At 37.6% G+C, this 23,478-nt stretch overlaps 4 protein-coding genes across 6 annotated transcripts; 1 reads left to right on the forward strand and 3 right to left on the reverse strand.

The window, feature by feature from the left end:
* Nucleotides 1–2,549: 2,549 nt before the first annotated feature.
* On the reverse strand, nt 2,550–3,179 carry LOC141821482 (MADS-box transcription factor 17-like). Its single transcript, XM_074708901.1, has one exon. The coding sequence runs from the start codon at nt 3,177–3,179 to the stop codon at nt 2,550–2,552; it is 630 nt and encodes a 209-aa protein (XP_074565002.1).
* A 1,228-nt stretch (nt 3,180–4,407) lies between these two features.
* LOC141821483 (uncharacterized) lies at nt 4,408–11,733 on the reverse strand. Its single transcript, XM_074708902.1, has 8 exons — nt 11,426–11,733; nt 8,850–10,519; nt 7,107–8,454; nt 5,691–6,094; nt 5,492–5,602; nt 4,919–5,094; nt 4,528–4,619; nt 4,408–4,445 (listed from the first exon to the last, which is right to left on the reverse strand). Exons 1-8 carry the CDS (start codon nt 11,652–11,654, stop codon nt 4,408–4,410), a joined length of 4,068 nt encoding a protein of 1,355 aa, XP_074565003.1. The 5' UTR covers nt 11,655–11,733.
* Nucleotides 11,734–14,992: 3,259 nt separating this feature from the next.
* LOC141822119 (protein TIFY 3-like) lies at nt 14,993–17,969 on the reverse strand. 2 transcript variants are annotated; one of them, XM_074709545.1, is made up of 5 exons: nt 17,775–17,969; nt 17,283–17,388; nt 17,012–17,210; nt 16,786–16,843; nt 14,993–15,345 (listed from the first exon to the last, which is right to left on the reverse strand). In XM_074709545.1, exons 1-5 carry the CDS (start codon nt 17,909–17,911, stop codon nt 15,261–15,263), a joined length of 585 nt encoding a protein of 194 aa, XP_074565646.1. In that variant the 5' UTR covers nt 17,912–17,969; the 3' UTR covers nt 14,993–15,260. The 2 variants fall into 2 exon arrangements, with proteins under 2 accessions (XP_074565646.1, XP_074565645.1); XM_074709544.1 differs by having other exon boundaries at nt 16,946–17,210.
* Nucleotides 17,970–19,641: 1,672 nt separating this feature from the next.
* Nucleotides 19,642–23,285, forward strand: LOC141821158 (glucan endo-1,3-beta-glucosidase 6-like). Of its 2 annotated transcripts, XM_074708539.1 has the most exons (3): nt 19,642–19,792; nt 19,915–20,362; nt 22,069–23,285. In XM_074708539.1, the coding sequence occupies exons 2-3, from the start codon at nt 20,034–20,036 to the stop codon at nt 23,189–23,191; spliced, it is 1,452 nt and encodes a 483-aa protein (XP_074564640.1). In that variant the 5' UTR covers nt 19,642–19,792; nt 19,915–20,033; the 3' UTR covers nt 23,192–23,285. The 2 variants fall into 2 exon arrangements, with proteins under 2 accessions (XP_074564640.1, XP_074564639.1); XM_074708538.1 differs by having other exon boundaries at nt 19,642–20,362.
* Nucleotides 23,286–23,478: the final 193 nt, after the last annotated feature.

Genomic DNA, 23,478 nt, shown 5'->3' on the forward strand with positions numbered 1-23,478 from the left:
CCGCAGCGGGGGAGGAATCGAGGAGGAGGAATGAAGCGGAGGAATCGAGGAACGAAGAGCAGCTTTAGGAGAGACGTCGGCTCCCATTCATGCGTAGCTGTAGCTCCACTCTCTCTCCTACTTTCTCTCTCTAGCTTCTTCCATAACTAAATACGGCGATGGTGGCAAAATCGAAATTTTAAAAAACTTCATATTTTTAGCTAATAATAAATTCTTTATTATTCAAATTTGATTTTTTTTAAAAACCAAAAATTCTTAAATTCATAATAAAAATTATAAATTTAGAGATGCAAATAAATAAATAAATAAATAAATAAATAATATTTGATATTTCGATTAATTAATTGTTAGGTGTTTCACGAGCATTCTTTTGGATTTCATGTTTTTGTTGCGGTCGCATTTAATTTGCGTTTGGGTTTGGACAAAATAATATTAAATGCGTATAAAATTTGTTTATTTTTATTTTAGAAATATTGGTGGTAGGTCAATTTAAATATATTTAAAATTATACACGTTTAATGATTAAAAAAAATAGATCAATCTAATTGAAAGAGCATATATTTCACATTAAAAAATATTTCATTCAAAATTACTTTAAAATTTTAATTTTTTTAATATAAATCCATTATCTCACTCCCGGTCCCACCCAATCGATTCTACGATAATCTATGAGAAGGTAAATTAAAAAACTACAATTGATCATTATGGGAGAGGGCATTGTCTCAGCTTCATAGAAATTTGACCTTTATCCACTTCAATAAATCTAGATATTTTTTTTAACATACAAGTGTCTTTTTAGTGGTAATAAAATCAACATTAAATAATTATTATTAACTAATAATTAATAATTAAAAAATACATAGTTTCAGTGAAAATTGAAATTTATCATTCTAATAGTCTCATACAGTTAGTTTCATGATCATCTATGAGAAGATAAATTGAGAAGTTATAGTTAAAGATGACGAGAAGAGCATTGTTTCAACTTCATCGAGATTCTATTTTTATCCATTTTAATAAATCTATTCTATCATAATCAATTCAATTATATATTTAAAAAATAATTAGCTCATTAATTGAGAAGGGTAGGAATCAAAACAAACAGTACAATACGATGAAACTACCACCATGTACTACTCATCACCAAATAATTGGAGCATTAAATATCACATTCCCTTTTATTAATTAATTAATTAATTAATTATTCCAAACTGTTTTTTCTCAATTGGATCCCTAAATTTTGATTATTTAATGACAGAGGAACCAGTACTGTTTTGTCTTTTGTTGCATTATGAATTATTTATCAATATAATATTTATTTATTTATTTATTTGAAACGACAAAGTGAATATTTCAAGGTCGCGGCCTTATGCAGCTCCAGAGAGAACATGCAGAACGGACAAGCTTGCTTCTACGGATTAAAACAAAAAATTTTAAAATATAAAACAAAAAAATACAATTAATTAAGAATAAGACAACGACTGTCTGTTAAAATATAATTCCTCGGTCAAACTATTCTTTATTTAAATATTATTTAACTCTTAATTATTCCAATTTACATTAAATAAACAAATAAAATGTTTGGTTCGTTTAGGGGCGACGCCGTCAGGCCGCCGTCGCCGTTGGGAGTCGCGACAGAAGCTCGCCGTCCGAGGAGCCGCGACGCTAACGGCGTCCGAGGCAGAGCAGGAACAACAAGACAACTCGGCTCTTTCATTTCATTTTCATTTTCATTTTCTCCATTTTTAATAAGAATAGTGTTCGCAGGCCCCTTTGCAGAATAATTAATAAAAATAAAACAAAAAAACAAAGATTTCGTATATAATAATTCAATATATTTGAGATTTTAATCTACTAATAAATAAATTAAGTGTATAAATTGTGCTTCAGATTTATCTATTACATAGTTAAATAAGAAGAAAATATCCTGAATAATTATTAATCGGCTATATGTTCTATTTGATCAATAATAAGATTCGTAAAAGAATTATGTTAGTTTGTGCTGATATATCATGGTTGGGATCGAGTATTGGCTAACTTGGGTACACCAACATCAAGCCCAAAGAATCAATTTGGATCGGTTCAATTTATTGCTCCGAGCAATTCATGAGTCAGATGTTTGCCGGCTTCTCGGTCAGCAATAAGGAAGAGCATGGAGGTATACACGATACAAACTTGTAGCCTTATCGACCCCATGTGTCGATTGTTCGATAGAATGCCTTTAAGAGATTGTTAAGCAAGATTCGCAAATAGCCATGACTATCAATGGACCTCGATGACATGGGGCTTGTAGTCATTGCTACGGTAGGAATTGGACTAGTGTTTCTCATACTTACTTCTTTGTGTCTTGGAGAAAATGGATTATCATCGTCCACGATCAACTTTTGCCCCACGTCATTAATTTCCATCTCATCGTGCTAGTTCATTATTTAACGACGAATCAAGAGAAAAGATCATCTATCTTTAGAATTAATTGAGCAAAAAAATCCAACAATTGACTTTGAAATGTAGAAAGTATCAAACTATTATAAAATATAATCAAGATTAAGTGATTAACAACACGAGAAGCCATAGTCTTTAGGTGCACAGTCGAAATCCAACAAATTTGGAGCCGCCCCCGCGATGGCGTCGGCGGTGAGAAATGCAGCTGCCTTGACCGCCACGCTGGACGGCTGCAAAGCCTCGATGGCCAGTTGCTCCGCCCTGCTCGCCGCCTCCGCTCGCACTCGCTCTAGCGCGCTCTGCAGCAGACCGAGCTCCGGCAGCCCGAGCGCCTCAACGCCGGCGTCCAACAGGTCGGCCACCGAGCCCCACGGCCGGAAAATCGCCGCCTCGAGCGCCGCCTTCCTCCTCCTCTCCGCCTCGAGCCTCTCCGCGAGCTGCGACTCCTGCTGACTGAGCGCCCGAACCAGGGCCCCGACGAGGGGTTGGTGCCGAGGGGGAGCAGGCGAGGCGGAGAGGAAGCGAGCGAGCACGGAGTCAATGGAGGGGTGGCCGAAGGAGAAGGGCTTTCCGCTAGGGGAGAAGGCAAGGACGGCGAGCTCGGCACCGCAAAGGACGGAGAGCTCGTTCGCCTTCTTGAACATGCCGGCGCGGCGCTTGGAGAAGCACACCTGCCTCGCCGTCGCATCCTCGATCGCCTTCATCGCAATCCTTTGACGGCCTCTGCTCGTCTTCTTCATCGCCGCTCCCATCTCCTTCCTTCAAGTTCAAGAACAAACCAACCCGAGACAGGTATGTATATATATACATATAGAAGCAATCTAATCGAACTCCAATTGAGATCTGAATTGGATTGCAAAATCTAGTAAATTTGTAAAATTTAGAATTTACTTGATGAGGACAAAAGTTGCAGAATTTAGTAAATTTGTAAAATCCATATATAGAAACAATCTAGTCGAACTCCAATTGAGATCTGAATTGGATTGCCAAATATAGTAAACATAATTTAGTAGCTCAAATTTCAATCAAATCCTAATTAAGATATGCATCGGATTAAATTTCAATCAAATCTAGTTAATCTTGGAACGGTACAATTAGAGAGGATTTGTAAACATAAACAAGATTCAAAAACACATTTAGGCGACAATAAAATATATTTGAAATTGTTCTTCATTCTTTTTTAAAAAAAATATTCTTCATTTTGACAATTTCCTTTTACAAATAATTGATAGTTCAGCAGACTCGAGAAAAAAAAAATGTTCCGTCCAATTGTTTTGAGTCGATGAAAAAAAAAAGAATAATTAATTACAAGATTGTTTATCTGTCCTTTCTCTAATTTTACAACAAATAAACAACGAAAAATATATTAACTCTCATAAAATCCATCCTGATCCTTCCTAAACTTTAGGGCAAACAAGGCATAAACCAAAACAATCCATCTTTTTCGATAAGCATTTACTAATTTTAAACCCATCGTGTGCTTTGATAAGAACATTCGGCAAAAAAATTCTTTTAGTGATTAAATTGTTTAGTATTATATTGTAGGATCACATATTTAGATCATCTATTTTGTTTAGGAACACCAACTAAAGCTGAATTGACATTGTGACATCTGCACTCCCTTAGACAAATCCACAACGGATTGAATTAATAAGTCCTATGATGGACTTAAAATTAGTCCATCTTTTCGATAAGCATTTACTAATTTTTAAACTCATCATTGGATTCATAAATTCAATCCGTTGTGGATTTGCTCAAGGGAGTGCAGTTGTCACAGTACCAATTCAAGTTTAGTTGGTGTTCTTGGATAAAAGAGAGAATCTAAATCTGTGATCCTTCAACATAAATACTAAACAATTTAATCATCAGAAGATTTTTCTTGTCGAATGTTCGTATCAAGGCACATCGCATAGGATAATTTTCCCCGTTCAAAAAAAATGAACATAGCAATGAGTGGCTACCACCGTGTCAGAGAGGCCACCGTCGAGCAACTGGTGGGCATAGAACTGCACAGGGTATAACAAAATATCATCAGTTAGATTTAACTCGTTTGGTTGCAGTGGCAAAGGCAAGATCTTAATCGTGTACCTTGGTTTAAGCTGAAGGAGTTCTTACGGTAGAAAATGTCGAATGGATTGGTGTCTTGCTGTCCGAGCAAAATTTTTTCCAGGGGATCTCCTCTGCAGCAATCAAGTTGATAGTTTGAGTTTGCATTTTGTAAAAAAAAATGGAAAAAAATATTTTGAGAAACAAAAAATGATGCAAGAATAAGATAGACCACGCTATCAGATTTGCAGAAAAGAAAAACAAGGTAGCATCTGCAGCAACAGGAAAAAAAAGAAGCAAGAAGCAGAAAAACATGGTCTGCTAGACACCATTTGAACTCTTTTCCAGCATTTTTATTGTAGGAGAGACTCTTTTTCAAAATTTAGCTCCTTATCAATATCCATTCAAAACATTTATATAAGTGCATGCTTACCTGGCCCAAGATGGAATGTACTTTTTCCTTCTTCGCAAGCTTTCGTCTGCTCCGTCCTCATCATTATCCGAATCTTTATATGGAGATATTTCATATGACTCACAATCTTGATTTTCTTTGTTAGTAGACAATCTGTCTTGAATTATTCCTTTAGCGATGTTTGAGCTGGTAGTCACCTACATTAACAAGATTTGGATAAATAAGAGGGGGGAAATGATAAGATGTCTGATATCAGAAGTAGAGACACGAGTGTATAATAAGATGGTGGGCAAAAGTATTCAGTTATTTAGTAGCCTGATAAATCCAACTTGTCGTGGTTAGCAAATAAAAAGAGGAAAATATATGAAAAATAAAATACGAATGGACTATGCCAATCAGGCAAGACAAATGCATAAAGGCACGAATTTACTGATACATGTATGTATACACTTTCTAGGGAATGAAGTAGCATAACGTTAAAAAGAATTAATGGGTTTCAACTTATAAGCATGTTTAAGATTTATATAGAAAGATTAGCATATGTTGTTTATTTAATTGAAGTAAAAATTAATTGGCATTGGTATCGAGCATTACCTTGGTGGCAGTTGGATCCACTTCATTGGTTTTTGTAGACCCAGGAACTTCTTTCGATTTCAAAGGTTGCTTAGGCTCTTGCATTAGACCTTTCTTCTTTCCCTCATCAACCTATGACGATAAAATAATTTAGTACAAGACTACCTAAGTGTCCAGGAAAATCTGGGCATAGGGATGCCCATAGCTTATAAAATCTTACTGGAGCTTTAAATCGAAGTTCTTTCACTTCTTTACTCGCACGTAACCTGTCTTCCTGTTCTCTTTGTAATTTCCGAGCTTCTTCATTGCATCTTTTTTTTCTTTCTCTTTCCTTCCGATCTTCTTCTTCTCGTTGCCTCTTCCTAGCTGCAATTTCAGTTTCCTTTCTTCTTTTATCCTCCTCCAGTTGTTTTTGCTTGAGTTGTTTCTCGTGCTCCAACCGTTCTGCTTCCTTTCTTCTTTTTTCCTCCGTTTGTTTTTGTTTTAGTTGCTTCTCCTGCTCTAACCTTTCACGTTCAAGCTTTGCTGCTGCTTTTCGTATTTCCCGTTCATTTTGCCTTTTTTCTTCAAGACGCTTTGCAGCCTCAGCAGCCTCTAGGGCTTTCACTTTAATTTCTTTCTTTCCTACAGAGTAATAGAAGCATTGAGATGAAGGGACTTTTGTGCATTCGAGCAGAGGGCAGTCACTACCTTAAATTAACTACCAGTGAGGCAAAAATTACTAAAATAAGCCAAAAAGAAGGGTGAAGAACGCATATATTGTATAGGTCTGCAGGCATAGCACTTTTTTAAATACAAAACTGAAACAATCAACTACAAATCCAAATGCAACCAAATGGCTTCCAACATTGTATAGGGCTGTAGGCTGTAACCGTCACAACATTGTTTGCAGTACCTTATACACAGAGGAAGTGGTTTGAGCAAATCCAAATGCAATCAAATGGCTTCCATACACAAAAGAGAATTATAAGTTGAATAAAGAAAAACTTTACTATGAAAATAATATTTATGTAGTCAATCTATAATATAATTTTCTCATAAGATAGGTAAACTATTGTACTTTTATCATAGAATTTTAGAAGTCTACCATTTTTATGTGAACTAAATGCAGAAGAATTGGCATGGCTATTCCAACCAACCAGCATTAACATTTTATCAAGTTGGTTTGGTCTTACTCTTGGCATGATAGGTAGATACTATGCACACCAACTACTACAACTACAGTATTTGAAGTACCTCATCAGCACTTAGTGGACATCAAAATGTAGCATATTTGTTAGCATTGCACTGGTCCACACGAGTCCTTACTGTAAACATAGCAAACTGTTAATGTACATATCTAAAGTCTTGTACTTTCTGCATCATTTTAAGATTGATGTAATACCAATATAGACACTTTTACCAAGACAATTCAAATTATCATTTTTCATAAATGTTGAAACTATTGAAGAATTTCCCATTACTAATACTGTTCATAAGTAAGAGTATAAAGAAAAGCTTCTGTTATAGTAACTTAGACTCTTCTAACAAATTTTAAAAAAAAAAAAAAAAAATGCACTCAAACATATATCAAGGAAATTGTGCTTGATGCTGGTGAAAAAGTCAAGAGAGAAAAACAAAGTGAGAGATAAATTACCTTTTGTTGTTGTTGCTTGCTGCTGTTTCTTAATCATTGGGATGAAAGAGGATACATTGGAGACAATATTATTTGGCTTATATCCCTTTTGTATGCTTGCTTGGCTTCGATTTCTCCCCAATTTTTTTGTATTTAATTCAGGTTCACTAGACCTGTTACTCAAAGATTTAGCAATGTTCCTATCTTTATCCCCATTGACAGAAAAGCATTGATTCTCAATGTCTCCCATCTGATCAGTGCTGCAACTATAAGAGCTTCCCAGGGATGAATGAACATTAATTTCGGTTCCATAAGAGAATTTTGTATCCAAGGATTGAAGACTTCTATTTCCTGGAATAACCTTGGTGAGAGGACAGGAATTTTGTGTATTTCTATATGCTGATGATATGTCTTTAAGTGGCTCTCGATCATCAAGAGGTTTGATTTCTTTTGAGCAAGTTCCCTTATCAGAGATGCCTAATTCATTTGAATGCTCATTATCCTCCAAAGTGGTAGAATCTTCATCAATTCGGAAGCACACAAGTTCAGGATTAGTAACCAATGTTTGTGAACCAGAACCACTTTTCCCTGAAACTCTTCTCAAGCTGGAGCTTCCAATTGGTGGTGTCAGAGGAGGTTTACTGGATGCCCAATCAAATGTATCACCAGAAGATGATGCACTATGAGAATACGAACTATCCATAAATGAAAAGTCAATAACTGACTCTAAACTACTGTGTAGAGATGCTTTGGCATGTTCATTTGTCCTAAATAGATTTCCATAATCATTATGAAGACAAAAGGGGTCATTTAAGTTCATGTTCCCCAAGACCCCATTAGGCAATGATTGAAAAACATCAGGAATTTTATTGATTTTAGAGTATCCTAATGGAGAAGTTGTAGGTGTAACCAGACTTGTTAAACTACTCGTTTGGATATTTAAAGAGAGAGGAGGAAACCCAGAATTGGAGTAAGCATCATTTCCCAGTGTAGGGGGGGATATGCCTATACTAAATCCTTCATATTCTGGTATGAACTCATTATTATTCACCAAATCATTCCTAACACTTGAATAGGTTTGTAAATCCTTCTCAAGAGGACCAATTTCTTGATTCTCTATAGACCGTAGATCACAGTAATCAACATTAGTCGCTGAACTATCCATTCCATCATGGGCATCATTTCCAGGAGGTTCAGATTCTTCTAATATACAAATTGGTGAACCTCTGTTGCAAATTCCATTTGCTATAAAAGTCCTGGATTCATCTGCCAGATTGAGAGAAGGAAAAACATTTGTGCTCTGATTTGGCAAACAAGTATCTGGCAGTTGGTCCGTACTTTTGGAGCAAGAGTTCACCTGACAAGGTTGAATATGTCAGAAGAATAAGAGAGGTCAAGAGAGGTAAACAGAAAACCTGCAACAAAGAATATAGATCATGAATTTCATAATCACATCTATTTGTTGTGAAATTTGGTAGTCTGGTGCTGTCTAATTGATATTTAAACCTATTTTGCAAAAAGAAACTCAGGAAACCCAAGCCGGAGAGGCAATGAAAAGTTTCAAGCATACAAACTTCGGTAGGTCAAGAAAACAATTCTAACAGATATTAATCATAAGAGATCATTCTTGAAAGTGATTTTGGATCTCCCTAATTTCTCTTAAGCTACAAACTACTGCAAAAATAAAGTATAATTAGTATGGTGTAGAGGCTTAATCTTGAGTTTTTCAAGTTTATGTATAATGAAAAGAGATTTCAGTACCTTTCTCTCACACTGATTTTGCATTTGATGAAATTCTTCCAAGTGGCTCCCAGAGACAGCCTTTACTTCTTCATAGTTCAACATGGATCCAACAGGAGATGTTGTCTTCTGTATTTCTTCAAATGATGCACTATCTAAACTTCTCTTGCTGCTATAACAGTTACCTTCCTGTGCAGGCATAAGCTGATGAAGCCTTATTCTCGGAGTAGTGGCCAGGATACTATCTGAGTAGCAATTCAATTTTCTCTTTTTAGGCCATGATATTTCACATGATTTTGCTGCCAAATTTCGTGATCTTTTTGAACTAGTTATGTTACTAGACCCATCAGGGTCTGAATAAGAAAGTACCTTCCCATCCCTACTCAAACTTCTCAATGAGTATCTATGTTCTGATGACTGATTTAGTGATGGAACACCAGATGCTGGTTGAGTTGAATCAGAAGTTGCAGTCAACCTTCCTCCATTTCCTACATCATGAACAATCAAAATGGGGTTGGCAACTGTGCTACAACAAACATTGTGTGTAGCAAACTCTGTCTCTTCAGATTCTAGGCAAGTATCACCTCCCAGTAATACAGAATAATCAATGTAAAGATCATGTGGTGCTACATTTAGGTTGCAGGCAGATTTATCCTCAACCATAGTCATGTAATTATCTTCTTTTGTGTCCATTAAGCTTCTAACAGATTGTTTCAGATCAGAATCATTGGTGCATGCCATCCCACAGGAAACTGTAGCTAGATCATGTGAAGTTTCACAAGATCTAGAGTGAATCTTTCCCTCAGGATCATGAGGATTTGCCCTTAAATATTCTGAAGAACTTGATAGCTGTAGAATGTTCCCAGGACAATCAAGTGATCTAGATGGAGATGCTTTGTGAGCAACTTTGCTTTGAAGAGCAAATGAGCTCTTTGCAACTGATAATTCTAGAGCATGATCAGAAATCAAGGATGCAGCCAATGACCTAGTTATTCTTCGTGGATTGTGTTCTAAAGGTGACCCAGATGAAGCTGCTTTATCACCAACTTTACTATGAAGAGCAAGAGAGTTACTAGTAAATGATGGTTCTATAGCATGATCAGAAATCAAAGAACTAGCCATTGACATAGTTATTCTCCTAGCATTGCCTTCAATAGTCACCTCGTCTCCAAAATTAGCAATCTGTTTTGTTCCATTAAGATACTCCTCAGGTTCCTTTTGCTTTGACCTAATTATTCTACAAGGATTGCATTCCATAGGTGATTCAGATGAAGCTACTTTATCACCAACTTTACTATGAAGAGAAAGTGAGTTCCTAGTAAATGAAGGTTCTACAGTATGAGCAGACATTGAAATTGTAGCCATTGACCTAGTTATTCTCCTAGTGTTTCCTTCAACAGTCACCTCGTCTCCAAAATTAGCAATCTGTTTTGTTCCATTAAGATTCTCCTTGGTGTCCTTTTGCTTTGACCAGCCACATTGGATACTTACAACAGGGCCAGATACTGGTGAATCCTCAACAACTTCAGAGCATATGATGTCACAATCTCTTTGATCATCTTTTTGGTGACTGGTAATTGTAGCTACATCAGTATGTTCTTTATTAATATACTCCTTAGAAATGCAAACATCACGTGCTGAAGGAGTGGGAATAGGAAATGAGATTCCAGGAGCAAAATGCTCACTGCTCAACTCTGTAACAAAACAAAATAATTATGTGAGATGATAACAAGAAGATAACTAAATGCTAAAATGTCAAGAGCTCATTCAAGCTGGAGCATTATAAAACATTCAAGCTAGCACATCACAAAACAAAAACAAAAAATGAATACTAGCCACTGCATGCTTATTTCAAGCAGTTAGGTATCTGGATCTAATTCCCATGCCACGATATCAATTCCCCATGTAGACCTAGAATAAATCTACTAGTGGATAAAAATCCATGTGGCTTTAACTAGAAGTATATACATGGTTTGAACCAATCATCACATAAAATGCCAATAGCCCATTCAAGTTGGTGTAATTTAAAAATCAATATGGTTCTTACTAGAGTTACTCACATGTTCTTTACCAATCACCACATACGTTATCTTCATGATGATGAAGAGACGAAATACTTCAATACTTTTTGATCAAACTGCAAGGTGATTAATTTTAATCACCTGGAATATTCCTTCAAAATTGCATCCTCAAATTTACTTTTCAATAAAATAAAGTGTTATTTACTATTCCCCAAGGTTTGGCAGATACGTTATACAAGTCTGCTAATCAGTTACTGAAAAAGGTAAACTGAAACCTGTAACATAATGTAATCTGGAACTGTTCCTACGAAATGGAACCCTAGATTCACGCTATGTCGTTATTTAAGGATCTTAGTGGTTTCATAAAGGTCTAGTCCAAAACAGATACCTCTGGCTATGGCATTTTGTTCCTTTTTTCATGTATAATTATGCTGGGAGTGAGCAGAATTGATTTATACTTCTTCTCATGACATTTGATATCATCCCAAATTTGAAAGTTTAACTCCTTAACCCCCCACCCATCCACCACCCACAAACACACACAAAAAAAAATAAAGCGATAAATAAAGAGAGAATTACCGTTCTGAGATTCCAAAAGCCAAGAAGGAGGCTGTTTGCCGTCGGCGAGAAGGCTGTAGGCGAGGGATTCGGCATACGACTCCTTCTGCTGCCTCAGCTGGGACTCGATCCGGCACTTGCGGTCGAAGATTATCTTGAAGAGTTGCTCGATCGGCGTCATCTCGGCCTCGGTTCCAGCAGATCCGAAACGGAAGAAAAAAAAAGATTCAAGCTGACGCCTGGCCGTCATCTCGGCCTCGGATCGACGACGGAGACATCGGAGTCCCCCCGTTTGATCTCCATCTCGACATGAGGCCTGGGCAGATCGAGATCGGAAGGGGAATGCTTTGATAGCCGAAACCCTAATCGCGGACGAAGCGAAAACTGGCGCAACGGAAAGGGATTTGAAATTTTTGAACGGTCAAGTGAGGCCAAAACAAAGACACAAAACAATGCTGACGTATGCAAATCGCGTGTATAATTATAATTTAGCCCCCAAAGTTTTGAATTTATCAATGTGACTTTGATTTACATCTAATAAGTGATTAGAACAATGATATACTACATGAAAAATGTAACATGAAATTTAATATGATACACTTCATATAATAGGTCTTACATCTATACAATGGGGTCCACATCCATGCAGTTGAGTGTGTCATATTAAGTTTCATGTTATATTTTTCATATAGCGTACCATTTTTCAAGTGATTAATAGTTATATAAATTATAAATAGAGCAATGATATACTACATGAAAACACAATAAAAAAATGCAACATGACACATTATAGACATGGATCTCACATCCATACAGTGGATCCCACATCCATACAGTGTACTGTATTATGTTGCATTTTCATGTAGTGTATCAATTTTCTTATAAATATAGACTTTAACTTATGTTAATCCTAACAATGGCCATTTATAGAAAAATCTTAAATAGTTTAACCGTAAATAAATAAATATTCCTATTTCTTTTGAGCATTTAGACTCTTTTATTCTGCACCTTACATGCACAAATAAGCATGTAGAATATCAGATTCGTATATATATAAGGGATGCCGTGCACAATATTCGTTTGTGACTGAGTGTGTGGGATGATTGAATGTGTGAGATGCCTGAATTACTTCCGAATGTTTCAACTTAAAAAATAATTAAAAATTTAAATTTAAATTTTAACTAGGATAATTATCATAGAAATCTATTTCTAGGTGGATATAAATTATATTTTAAATTTATCCGATAGAGTGAAGAAAAACTTTCAAAATTAGTTAAGTGAAACCTAGCCACCTGATTAAAAAACAAAGTAAACCATTAAAACCAAATCATTTTTTAAACTTAAACTCGTTATCAAACCATTTTAAAAACCTCCAATTAAGAATATGAAATAAAACTTTTAACTTCAACTCATAATTTGATAAAGAAAAAGGAAAAAAAGAAAATTATAAAAAATAATAATATAGAAAACTACTAAATAATTGTTTATTTTTTATTTTTTTAAAATCTTAATTAATTGTTTTTTAATAATCTCCTCACTTTCAAGTTTCATCCTCTATAAAACGCCTCTCTTGCTCCTCCGCTTCGATCGACCTCGCTCTTCTCCTTCCTCCACGATCTCGGAGTCTCCGGTAGCCGTCGCCGGACTCGCTTCCTGATTCCTCGTCTCAATTACGAAAAAAATGTGGCCTCTTGTGGCCACGTCTCCGCGGTTCGCGTGGATTTTTGCGGCAGGAGGCTCCTTTGGCGGCTTTGATTGATGGTCGCGGCGTAAACCATGGTTGAGGACTTGAGGTGGCTTAAAGGATGGAAAGGTTGGATTTTGTCATTATTTTTCAAAAAAAAAAGTGGAAAGTAATGCAAGTTTGGAGGATTAGCTGGCTAGAATCCAAATTCTGAGCCTGAGATGGAAATTTAGGGTTTATTAGAAGGTATATCAGGTGATTTTTCCGGCGTGGATTCCTTGTGCTAAGCCGCATGGAGTGGAAAAGAGGAGTTTGGCAGCGGCTTTTTTTCAAGTGTTGGAAGCAGAGCATTTTGGATTCGTTGGTTGTGGCGTCTTGAGAGGGTTGTGGGATCTGAGAGCAGAGGAGAGAGGCATCACGGCCTGAAACCTTATGGCGAGGGGACGCGGAGAGATTAAAGAGCAGATCCAAGTTCAAGGTGTGGATGATCCGGATGACGACCACGGTGTCTGGAACGGCCGGCCATCTTGCTCTTCCCCCTCCGATGTACCAATCCAAGGCCAACAATCCACCTCTGCCATCGTTAAGAAGTTCGTTCATCCCCCCAAAAGTGAGTGTTCTTTCCACTTCTCTTGATTCTTAGGGCCATCTTTCTTTGCTTGCCTTCAATTACTTAGTTTTCTTTGATAATTGTAGCTGCATATACTGGAGGAAAAAAATAGTTCCTTTTAGTTCTGATTTCCAAGACACTCATCTTGGTTTCTTGGATCCAAGTATTTGCAGCAAGATCAATTTGGTTGCTTGATCATTGTTAAGTAGTAGTTATTATACTTTTTGTGACACTATCAAGTCCAATTGACTTCACGGATGTGGTACCTTGTGCAACTTCCTACTTCAGTTCTATGATAACTCATCAAGGCAAGTATCAGTTTCAGGTTCCATGGTAGGATTGACCATAAACTTGCTACCATTCATGTTCAAGTTCTTGTCAGGTTCCATAGAGGATATCCTTGTGACTGATTAACCATTTGGACTTTAGCTAACCTATGTTGCATTTTCAACATCATTGTTGTTTAGTTAATGTTCATGTTCTCTCTACTTCATCTAGTGTATCCTAGATATGTCGAAGCTAAAGAGCCACTTCATCGTCCAATGTTCTTGCTGGTATATAACAAGATTCTTCTGTGCAGGCTTTGAAACACAATTATGTTACCTGATCAAACATTCAAGTTGATCCACTTTCCTGAGTTCTGATATGAAACTTATATTGTGTTTATATTTAGGAATGGCAGTGACAACGTGGGGTTCAAGAATGAAAAGTGCTAAAACTAAAGTTTGATTTCTCTAAGATCTCTCTGGTTGACAATTTGCAGATACTTGGGGTTCAAGAAGACCATCATGTTAGATCGAAAGGTCTTAGTAGAGCTGATCGCCGGTGAAGGCCTACCAGAAGAGTGGTGATACCCGACAGACCAAAGGAAGAGGACTACTACTATGCCAATCCCCACAAATGTCTCCAAGAAGCTTGGTGAAACACAGAATTCATGGTTTTCGATACCGTAAATGTCATTCGTGTGTGTCAACACTATCATTATGTGATGAATATCATTCATGGAGGTGGTCCAACACACAAGGTTAGAAGGATTAAGGTTTTGTTTCATCAGTTGATGCATTGTGAGAGGTCAGGCTTTCATTTCTTCACAATAAATCTCATTCTTGTATAGGAAAAAGTGAGTTTATGTCTGCAAGCAAACTTCAGATACAGCTCAGGAAATAGGATTAAGAGAATTTGTGAAGTATCTGGATTCAGTAATTTATTCAAAGGTCAAGGGAAAACCTAATTTTATCCCCTACTGTTTCTCAATGAAATTCCCAAAATTACACATTGTAAGATTCTATGGCTCTAAAAGAAGAGGCCTTTCACAGACAAATATCATAAATATTGTTTGATTTTACAGCATAAAAAAGGTTCAGGGAGCAAGTTGATATAGCTAAGTTTGTGAACAATCTTTAGCCCAAGATTACGCCTTTGGACAGAATACAGACAACAGACCATAACAGAACATGGTTCTTCTACAAATTAAGAGTAGTAGCAGTGGTAAATTACAACAAGCATATAAGATACCAGTTAACTGCAGACGTGGATTTGAGAGTGGTCGGTCGGTCGGTCGGTCATATGAGCTGAGTCTGTGCTTCAGATGCCATTTCTGCAGTGTCCAATGGCTTTGATGAAGCGTAAGGGGCTTTGCTCACCACCCTGATCAAGCAGTAGAAAGATATCAGTAAAGTTTTGATAGGTTAAGATCACTCAGTGAGCAGGGCACACGCAGCAAGTTCGGGATAATAGTCATGAACCTACAAGGACTTGGTGAAACCCAGTCCCGAAATACTCAGAAGAATCGTAGGAATGTTACAACTGTAGTGAGCTATATTATCAATCTAAGTATACATCTTCTCAGATACGTAACGGTGTTGGTCCAGACTGATGAATGTGGGACCATACCTGTAAGGCAAGCACAGTCGTGCACTTGAGAAAATCCTGCCATTAAAATCCAAAGCTATCGGTATCATAGCTACTATACTTTGATGCTCATACTTCATTTGTATTCTCATATCACTAGCTAGCAGGAAATATTTAATGGGAAGCTACTTGACCGATCAAAGACATCATTAGCTGGGATCCATGGCACACAGCGGTATGTTGCCAAAAATAACAAGTTTGTGATTTAACTCCTGAACTTCTTTAGGAATCTAACAACTTTGGCAGTAGTCTGAACTTCTAAAAACACACATAACACTCTACAAAAGCTTACTTTTGGGTTATTTGATAAGGATAGAAGTATAAAACAAACATAACTGTTGCAATCCGCAAGATAGAACAATGTCGGTGAAAGAAACATAAAATCATAATAAAAGTATATATATATATTAATGCAAAACGAAAGAATTATAGAACTTGAAATTTATAATATTAATGCAAAACTAATAGAATTATACTATAATCGCATCATGCATCATTGTTCCCAAAAAAGACAACTAAATTATGCCAACTTCAAGAGGAAGAAAATAAGACCTCGAGGATACATTTTTGCCCCCACGGGTGTAGTCCAGTGATAATGCATTCAAAGGAACAACTAAAAAGATCAGGGTTTGAATCCCACTAGGGACGAATATTGTGAAGGTCGGCTTCTGAGTGTACATAAACCATACTCTAGATTTACTCCAATAGATGAACTAACGGGAAAGACCGTCTCCCTAATCTCACCTAGAGTAGTTTAAATCAAAATATTAACCAAGTTAAAATCAGCATCTTCATGGAGTCAAGATTGTTGAACTATAGTTGCAACTGAAGGGCTAAACTAAGTATATTGGTATGTTACCTACTAATTACCAACTTAACTAAGAGAGCAAAGTTATTTAAGCTGAGAAGCCAATTATATTGCAAAAGAAAAGGCACAAAAATAAATAAATCCAAATGAAAATATCACCTTAAATCAAAGAGAAAGAGTGACTCCTTATTTAGAAAACCAAGTTGTGTATGATTTCTCATGATACACTTTTATGTGAAAATATAGAACAAAACAAGATGAAGAGAAGCAATATAAAACTGTGATTTAGTGAAAAAAAAAAGAACAGATGAAATGAACAAGAAAGGAAGAAATTATCCCTAAAGAACATTTTGTATGTTCTTGTTTACCTGTCACGACGCTTCTCCAAGAAGCGTTGAAGTGAGTGCCTCCTAGCAATAGGGAGTTCTGGAGAAGTATGAAAGGAAATGATTAAAGGAATATTTGATTTAAAGCATATACAGAAGAAAACAATTTCTTCATTCTTCAGCCAAGGAAGAAGCAGACGACCAGCTTGCAGCTTGCTGAGAGAACTACTCGAATTAGAAGCAAGCTGGGGTTGTTTCACTAGCGCACCTTCCGCCGAAGCTGAAGAGCTGAGAAATGACAGAGTTCTTGTGAGCACTGGCGCAGCCGGTGACTGTGCAGCTTTAGCAGCAGCATCTGAACCAACTACGGCTGGGGCCTTGGTGGCAGCAGCCACAGAAGCAGTTTTATTGGCAGAAGCTCTCGAGGCCACTGCCGTGGCTGCAGCAATGAGCATGATAGCTTGTGCCTGTTTCAGCATCCAGCTGAACAATTAGATCAAGACCTTCTGATACAAATATGATACAACAAAAAGGCTTACTTTTTCTGGAGAAACGGCGTCATACACACTCACGGATCCGCCATAGAACATGATGAGCTGCGATGCTGCCGGGGGGTTTTGCTTTGCCATCGTCGTCGGAAAGTTCCTAAAGAATCGTTCAATTAAACAACTGAGCGTTGACCTAAACAATTAAAAAGCGCCAAACAAGAAACTTTCGCCGATTATACCACATACAATTGTCAGATCCAGAAAATTAACGAGTCAATTTCTCACTATCTGGGTCGTTCTTTTCACAAATTTCACAGAGAGGCAAGAATAACAGAATTCCCCCAATTCTCACCATTTAGGGTCGAACAAATTCCACAAATCCCCCAACTTCTCTAAAATTATATTCACAACAACAAGAAATCACAAACCCCTCTCATTGTCCCGACCCCAAAAGCTGAACTTGACCACAAAAATAGTAATTTTCCACTGAATTTGAGTCAAAATAGGCAAAATCCCAACCTTCCAAGTCCAAGTATCCAGTACCTGATGCCGGTCTCAGAGGCGGTGACGGCGGAGTCTTTGAGGGAGAAATTGGGGGTTCCCTCCGCCGAAGTCTTCACGGACTCGATCTCGGACCGATCGCTGGAGGTCACCTTGCTCTGCGCCTCGAAGAGACCCATCGATGCGCTCACCAGCCGCTCCTCTCGCCTAGTCGCCTTGTCCAGAAAGAGGTGGAAGGGAAAGTGGAGGCCGTTTCTTATCGTATCAGTACTCTATTTCTCTGTTCGCGCACGTGGGAATTAGCTGGGATTCCGGGTCCTTAGTCAACGGACCAAGAATCGGATCCGAACCCGACCCGATAACCTATGTGTTTGAAACAAAGGGTAATTTCTAAAATTTCACAGAATTTTTGCATCTAAATAAAATTTAAAAAAATACTTCTAAATTCCATTAATAATAAAAAAACCGCACAGTAATTTTATTTTTTGCTATTAAATTATTCTCCAGAAAAATATCAGAGAATGCCTTAAAATAATTTACTAAATTTTGAGGGACGTATTCGAGATTACCCGTTGGTAATAAATTAAACAAGGCTAATTATTGTTTTTAAAAGGGATTAAACTGCATTTTTTTGTAAATTTACTAAAATTGATTCAATATAGTCAATTTTTTTAAACTATTGCCAAACAAAGAATTTTTTATATAAATTATATTTTAAATTGAACAAGAGTAAAAGAGAGTTGTGCCCCATTTTAGTATTCAATCTTATATAATTATCAAATATTTTTTAATATTGTTATATATTATTATCATAATCTAAATATTAAATTAATAGAACATATTATAATATTTATAATTTTATAATTATTATAATATATTTTTTATTATTTTTTATATTATAATAATTATGATTTTATAATTACTATAATATATCTAATTGATTCAGAAATTAAATAAATAATAATAATAATGAAGAATAATTGAGTAATTATTATCTTCTTCATTTCAGTAAAAGGTGGAATCTGCCACTTCAGCGGTTCTATACAATCAATCTCATGATCATCTATAAGGAGGTAAATTGGAAAGCTATAACTGACCACTACGAGGAAGGCATTCTCTTGGCTTCATCAAAATTCGACCTTGCCCACTTAAGTAAGTCTGCCCATAATAACTAACTCAATCATATTCCAGGGACAATTATATATCATCTTCAATAAAAGGTGAAATTTACCACCCTAACGGTCCTACAAGATCAATCTCACGATTACATGTAAGGAAGTAAATCTGAAAACTACAACCGACCACTACAGGGAGGATATTATCTCGGTTTAATCGAAATTCGATTTTTGCCCACTTAAATAAGTCTCATTATAGTAACTAACTCAATCATATTCCGGGACAATTATATATTCTCTTCAACAAAAGGTAGAACTTGTCATTCCAACAGTCCTATACAAATCGACCCTACACGATCTGGCTCATGATCATCTATGAGGAGATAAATTGAGAAGCTGCAGTTTGCTATGACGGAGGAGAACATTGCCTTGACTTTATCAAAATTCGATCTTTATTCACTTCAATAATTATATTCTATCGTAATCAATTCAATTATATCCCGAAGGTAATAATTATATATCCTCGTAGTATCAGAGTGAGTTGTCATTTGACTTTTTATCTAATAATTTTTATTAAAATAATAAAAATATTTTATATAAATTTTATTTTAAATTTATTCAATAGATCTACAGGATTAGTTGGTTAAAAAAACCAAAAAAAAAAAGATTGGGACAATCAAATCAATGGTCAACTCTTTTCTTGCTTCCTTGTACGAAAGTCCACTCTTTCATGTTGTTGTCGTATTCAATATCGATCTCCCTTCCATCTGTCTCTTTCTTGGGCTTCCATTAATGCCCACTGTCTGCTCTGGCTACTCCTCGCTGCTCTCTGCTCTGCTCTGCTGCCCTGCCAAGAATCAATCTTTATTAGCAAGCACATCTCCTGGATGGATCTCTAAGCTCAACGAGCTGCCCCAGTTGTTGACTCATCAGCTTCCATGTCTGGTATGGTGTTTCCTTCTTCACACGCCTTAAAAGTGATGATGCCTTTGCTCTCTCTCTCTCTCTCTCTCTCTCTGCAAAAAGTTGTTTTTTTTGGGGTGATTTGCTGAAGAAGTTGTTTTCAGAGTACGTTTTGGCCTAGGGTTTGTCGGATGGGAGCGGCGTCGGGTGTTGCGCCCCCAAAGCTCACCTTTTTTTTTGGGTTTGTTTCGGTAGAAACCCTAACCCTGGATTTCGGGGGAGGATGGAGGGGTTTTCTCTGAGTTTTAGGGTTTTCTTCTGGCTTTGCTTGGTGGCCTCTGTAGGGGGCATCGGAGCTAACTGGGGCACACAGACAAGCCACCCTCTGCCCCCCAGCACAGTGGTTCGGTTGCTCAGGGACAATGGGTTTCAGAAGGTGAAGCTGTTTGATGCCGACGCAGGGACGATGGGCGCGCTGGGGAAGAGTGGGCTGGAGGTTATGGTCGGCATCCCGAACGATATGCTCGCCCTGTTGGCCTCGAGCTCGAAGGCGGCACAGAACTGGGTATCGAGCAATGTCTCAGCTTACATCAATGATGGAGTCAACATCAGGTAGCTTTTCTTGTCTAGATTTTGCCATTTCTTGCTATAATTGCTGCAAGTTCTATACTCCTGATCCATGTTTTACTTAGAAGAAACCTTATAGTCTCTTTATTCCGCTATCGGAAACACAAATTCTCCGAGATTAGTCATCGAATGATCTTTATACCTTGGCGAAGATCTAAACTGCGATCTCATTAGAGTTTCTTTGATTGAGATTTGCTTATAGCTTCAATTGGAAAGACAAATCACTGATGAGTGGATTCCGAATAGTTGGTGATTGCTATTCACTGATTTCCTATTAGATGCCATTTTCGAACTCGATGTTCATTAAAACAATTTTCATGGAAGAAACCTTATAGTGTCTTTATCTATGTGATCCAACTTTGAGTGGTATGGGATTTTAACAATTGGAAGGGTGAAATGCATGTATAAGGATACAAATTCTCCAAGATTAGTCATCGAATGGTCTTTTTACCTTGGCGAAGATCTAAACTGCAATCTCATTAGAGTTTCTTTGATTGAGATTTGCTTATAGCTTCAATTGGAAAGACAAATCACTGATGAGTGGATATCGAATAGTTGGTGATTGCTATTCACTGATTTCCTATTAGGTGCCATTTTTGAACTCGATGTTCATTAAAACAATTTACTTGGAAGAAACCTTATAGTGTCTTTATCTATGTGATCCAACTTTGAGTGGTATGGGGATTTTAACAATTGGAAGAGTGAAATGCATGTGTAAGGACACAAATTCTCCAAGATTAGTCATCGAATGGTCTTTATACCTTGGCGAAGGTCTAAACTGCAATCTCATTAGAGTTTCTTTGATTGAGATTTGCTTATAGCTTCAATTGGAAAGACAAATCACTGATGAGTGGATATCGAATAGTTGGTGATGATTGCTATTTTACTCGATTCATTAAAACAATTTACTTGGAAGAAACCTTATAGGTGCCATTTTCGAACTTATTATTCATTAAACAAGTTATCTACTAGTTGTTGAGAACCTACCTCATGATGCTTGTACCTTAAGCTTCCATCTTTTTCTTGTCTAGTTCATGTTTCATCGAGATCGAACTTCCTTGCTACAAATACTAGTTTGAGTTGCTTAAGTTAGACATTATGAGATCTTAAGTTCAGACAACATTGTGAAATTTTGAGTCGCAAAGCTGATATCTTAGATTGAGATTTGCTTATAGCTTCAATTGGAAAGACAAATCACTGATGAGTGGATATCGAATAGCCTATCAGGTGCCATTTTCGAACTCGTTATTCATTAAACAATTTTATGTACTAGTTGTTGAGAACCTACCTCATGATCCTTGTAACTTAAGCTTCCATCTTTTCACTAACTTGGATGTTCTTGCCTTCTAGTTAGCTAGCCTTTTCTTGTCTAGTTCGTGTTTCATCGCGATTGAACTTCCTTGCTACAAATACTAGTTTGAGTACCTATGCACCTGCAGTTAGATCGTGCGAGATCTTAAGGTCAGACAACATTGTGAAATTTTGAGTCGCAATGCTAGTATCCTTGTTTTGTTGTTTGTTTGGAAGAGTGGAGCCTTAGTGTCAAAAAACTAGAGTCCATAGAACAAGAGAGTTAGAGTTCTATCGATAATCCAGTCTCCTAAAACGCGGCATAAAATACTCGAATTGCTCTAGAAAGCATAGTGGACTCTGTTCTGTATCTTACACGAAAACCTGTTTTGTGTTGAAAGGTATGTTGCGGTCGGAAATGAACCTTTCTTGGAGACCTACAATGGAAGCTTTCTCCAAACTACATTTCCAGCCCTCCAAAACATCCAAAGAGCTCTCATCAAAGCTGGTGTGGGCAGCCAGGTTAAAGTCACTGTCCCTCTCAACGCTGACGTTTACGGATCGCCCAGTGGTCGACCATCTGATGGAGATTTCCGGTCTGATATCCATGATCTCATGCTCGCCATCATCAAGTTCCTCAGCGACAATGCGGCCCCCTTCACGGTGAACATCTACCCTTTCATCAGCCTCTACAGCGATCCAAACTTCCCGATGGATTATGCTTTCTTCGATGGAAATTCTACGCCGGTGGTCGATGGCACGACCAGCTACACGAACATGTTCGATGCCAATCATGACACTCTCATTTGGGCCCTGCAAAAGAATGGTTACGGCAATCTCCCTGTCGTAGTCGGAGAGATTGGCTGGCCGACAGACGGGGACATGAACGCGAACCCTCAGAATGCTCAACGATTCAATCAGGGATTCATGAATCATATCTCCATGGGGCAAGGCACGCCGATGAGGCCAGGCCCGATCGATGCATACCTTTTCAGTTTGGTCGACGAAGATGAAAAGAGCATCCAACCAGGGAATTTTGAGAGGCACTGGGGTGTTTTCACTTATGATGGACTGCCAAAATACCAACTCAATCTCGGCACGACGAAGACCGGAGCCCTGATTCAGGCACAAAACATCCAGTATCTAGACAAGAAATGGTGCGTCCTGAAGCCGGCCGTGACGACCGACGATTCCAGGATAGCTCCGAGCATCAGCTACGCTTGCGCAAACGCCGACTGCACGGCCCTTGGCTACAAAACATCATGTGGGGATCTGGATGAGCAAGGCAACATATCGTATGCGTTCAATAACTACTACCAGAAGAACGACCAGGATGATGTCGCGTGCGGATTTTCGAACCTGGCGACGGTGACGGAAAAGGATCCGTCGACCGGAACTTGCAGGTTCGAGATCATGATCATGGCGGATTCGGCAATGCCGGGGAAGTTGAACGGAGTGAGGGATTGTGGGGCTGCCTGGCTGCTCGCGGTGTTTGTTTCAGTGGTTTGGAGATTATTGGTGTGACTTGTTTTTGTATCCTCAAACAGAAGCCTCCAATTTGCACCCACCATTGATGCTCACGGGCGAACCTTTTTGCAGACGGTCTAAATCTTGCGTTTTCCAGAGTGTTGGGAACAAATCTTGTTATTATTTCTTCGTCGAATGAATCTAGAAAAACAGAAGAAAAACTAAAAGGAAAGAAACATGGTTGATGAAATGACATGGAAGTTAGATTTAGGAAGGAGGAGGAGAGGATATATAATTACATGGCAAGGAGATTATATAATTACATGGTTCACAATCAAACACAA

This window comes from Curcuma longa, chromosome 2 (genome assembly GCF_044706935.1).
Source record: "Curcuma longa cultivar G26 ecotype Majalengka, Jawa Barat chromosome 2, ITB_CL_G26_1.1, whole genome shotgun sequence".
Taxonomy (NCBI): domain Eukaryota; kingdom Viridiplantae; phylum Streptophyta; class Magnoliopsida; order Zingiberales; family Zingiberaceae; genus Curcuma; species Curcuma longa.

Excerpts from the sequence above, each read along its gene's own strand:
- LOC141821482 (XM_074708901.1), bottom strand. The coding sequence starts at position 3,179 with ATGAAGAAGACGAGCAGAGGCCGTCAAAGGATTGCGATGAAGGCGATC.
- LOC141821483 (XM_074708902.1), bottom strand. The coding sequence starts at position 11,654 with ATGACGGCCAGGCGTCAGCTTGAATCTTTTTTTTTCTTCCGTTTCGGA. Across the intron at positions 5,095-5,491 it reads TGGATCCAACTGCCACCAAG|GTGACTACCAGCTCAAACAT; the intron begins GTAATGCTCGAT and ends TTGTTAATGTAG. Across the intron at positions 4,620-4,918 it reads TACATTCCATCTTGGGCCAG|AGGAGATCCCCTGGAAAAAA; the intron begins GTAAGCATGCAC and ends TGATTGCTGCAG.
- LOC141822119 (XM_074709544.1), bottom strand. The coding sequence starts at position 17,911 with ATGGGTCTCTTCGAGGCGCAGAGCAAGGTGACCTCCAGCGATCGGTCC. Across the intron at positions 17,389-17,774 it reads GCCTCTGAGACCGGCATCAG|GAACTTTCCGACGACGATGG; the intron begins GTACTGGATACT and ends ACGATTCTTTAG. Across the intron at positions 16,844-16,945 it reads TCTCAGCAAGCTGCAAGCTG|AACTCCCTATTGCTAGGAGG; the intron begins GTCGTCTGCTTC and ends ATACTTCTCCAG.
- LOC141821158 (XM_074708538.1), top strand. The coding sequence starts at position 20,034 with ATGGAGGGGTTTTCTCTGAGTTTTAGGGTTTTCTTCTGGCTTTGCTTG. Across the intron at positions 20,363-22,068 it reads AATGATGGAGTCAACATCAG|GTATGTTGCGGTCGGAAATG; the intron begins GTAGCTTTTCTT and ends TTGTGTTGAAAG.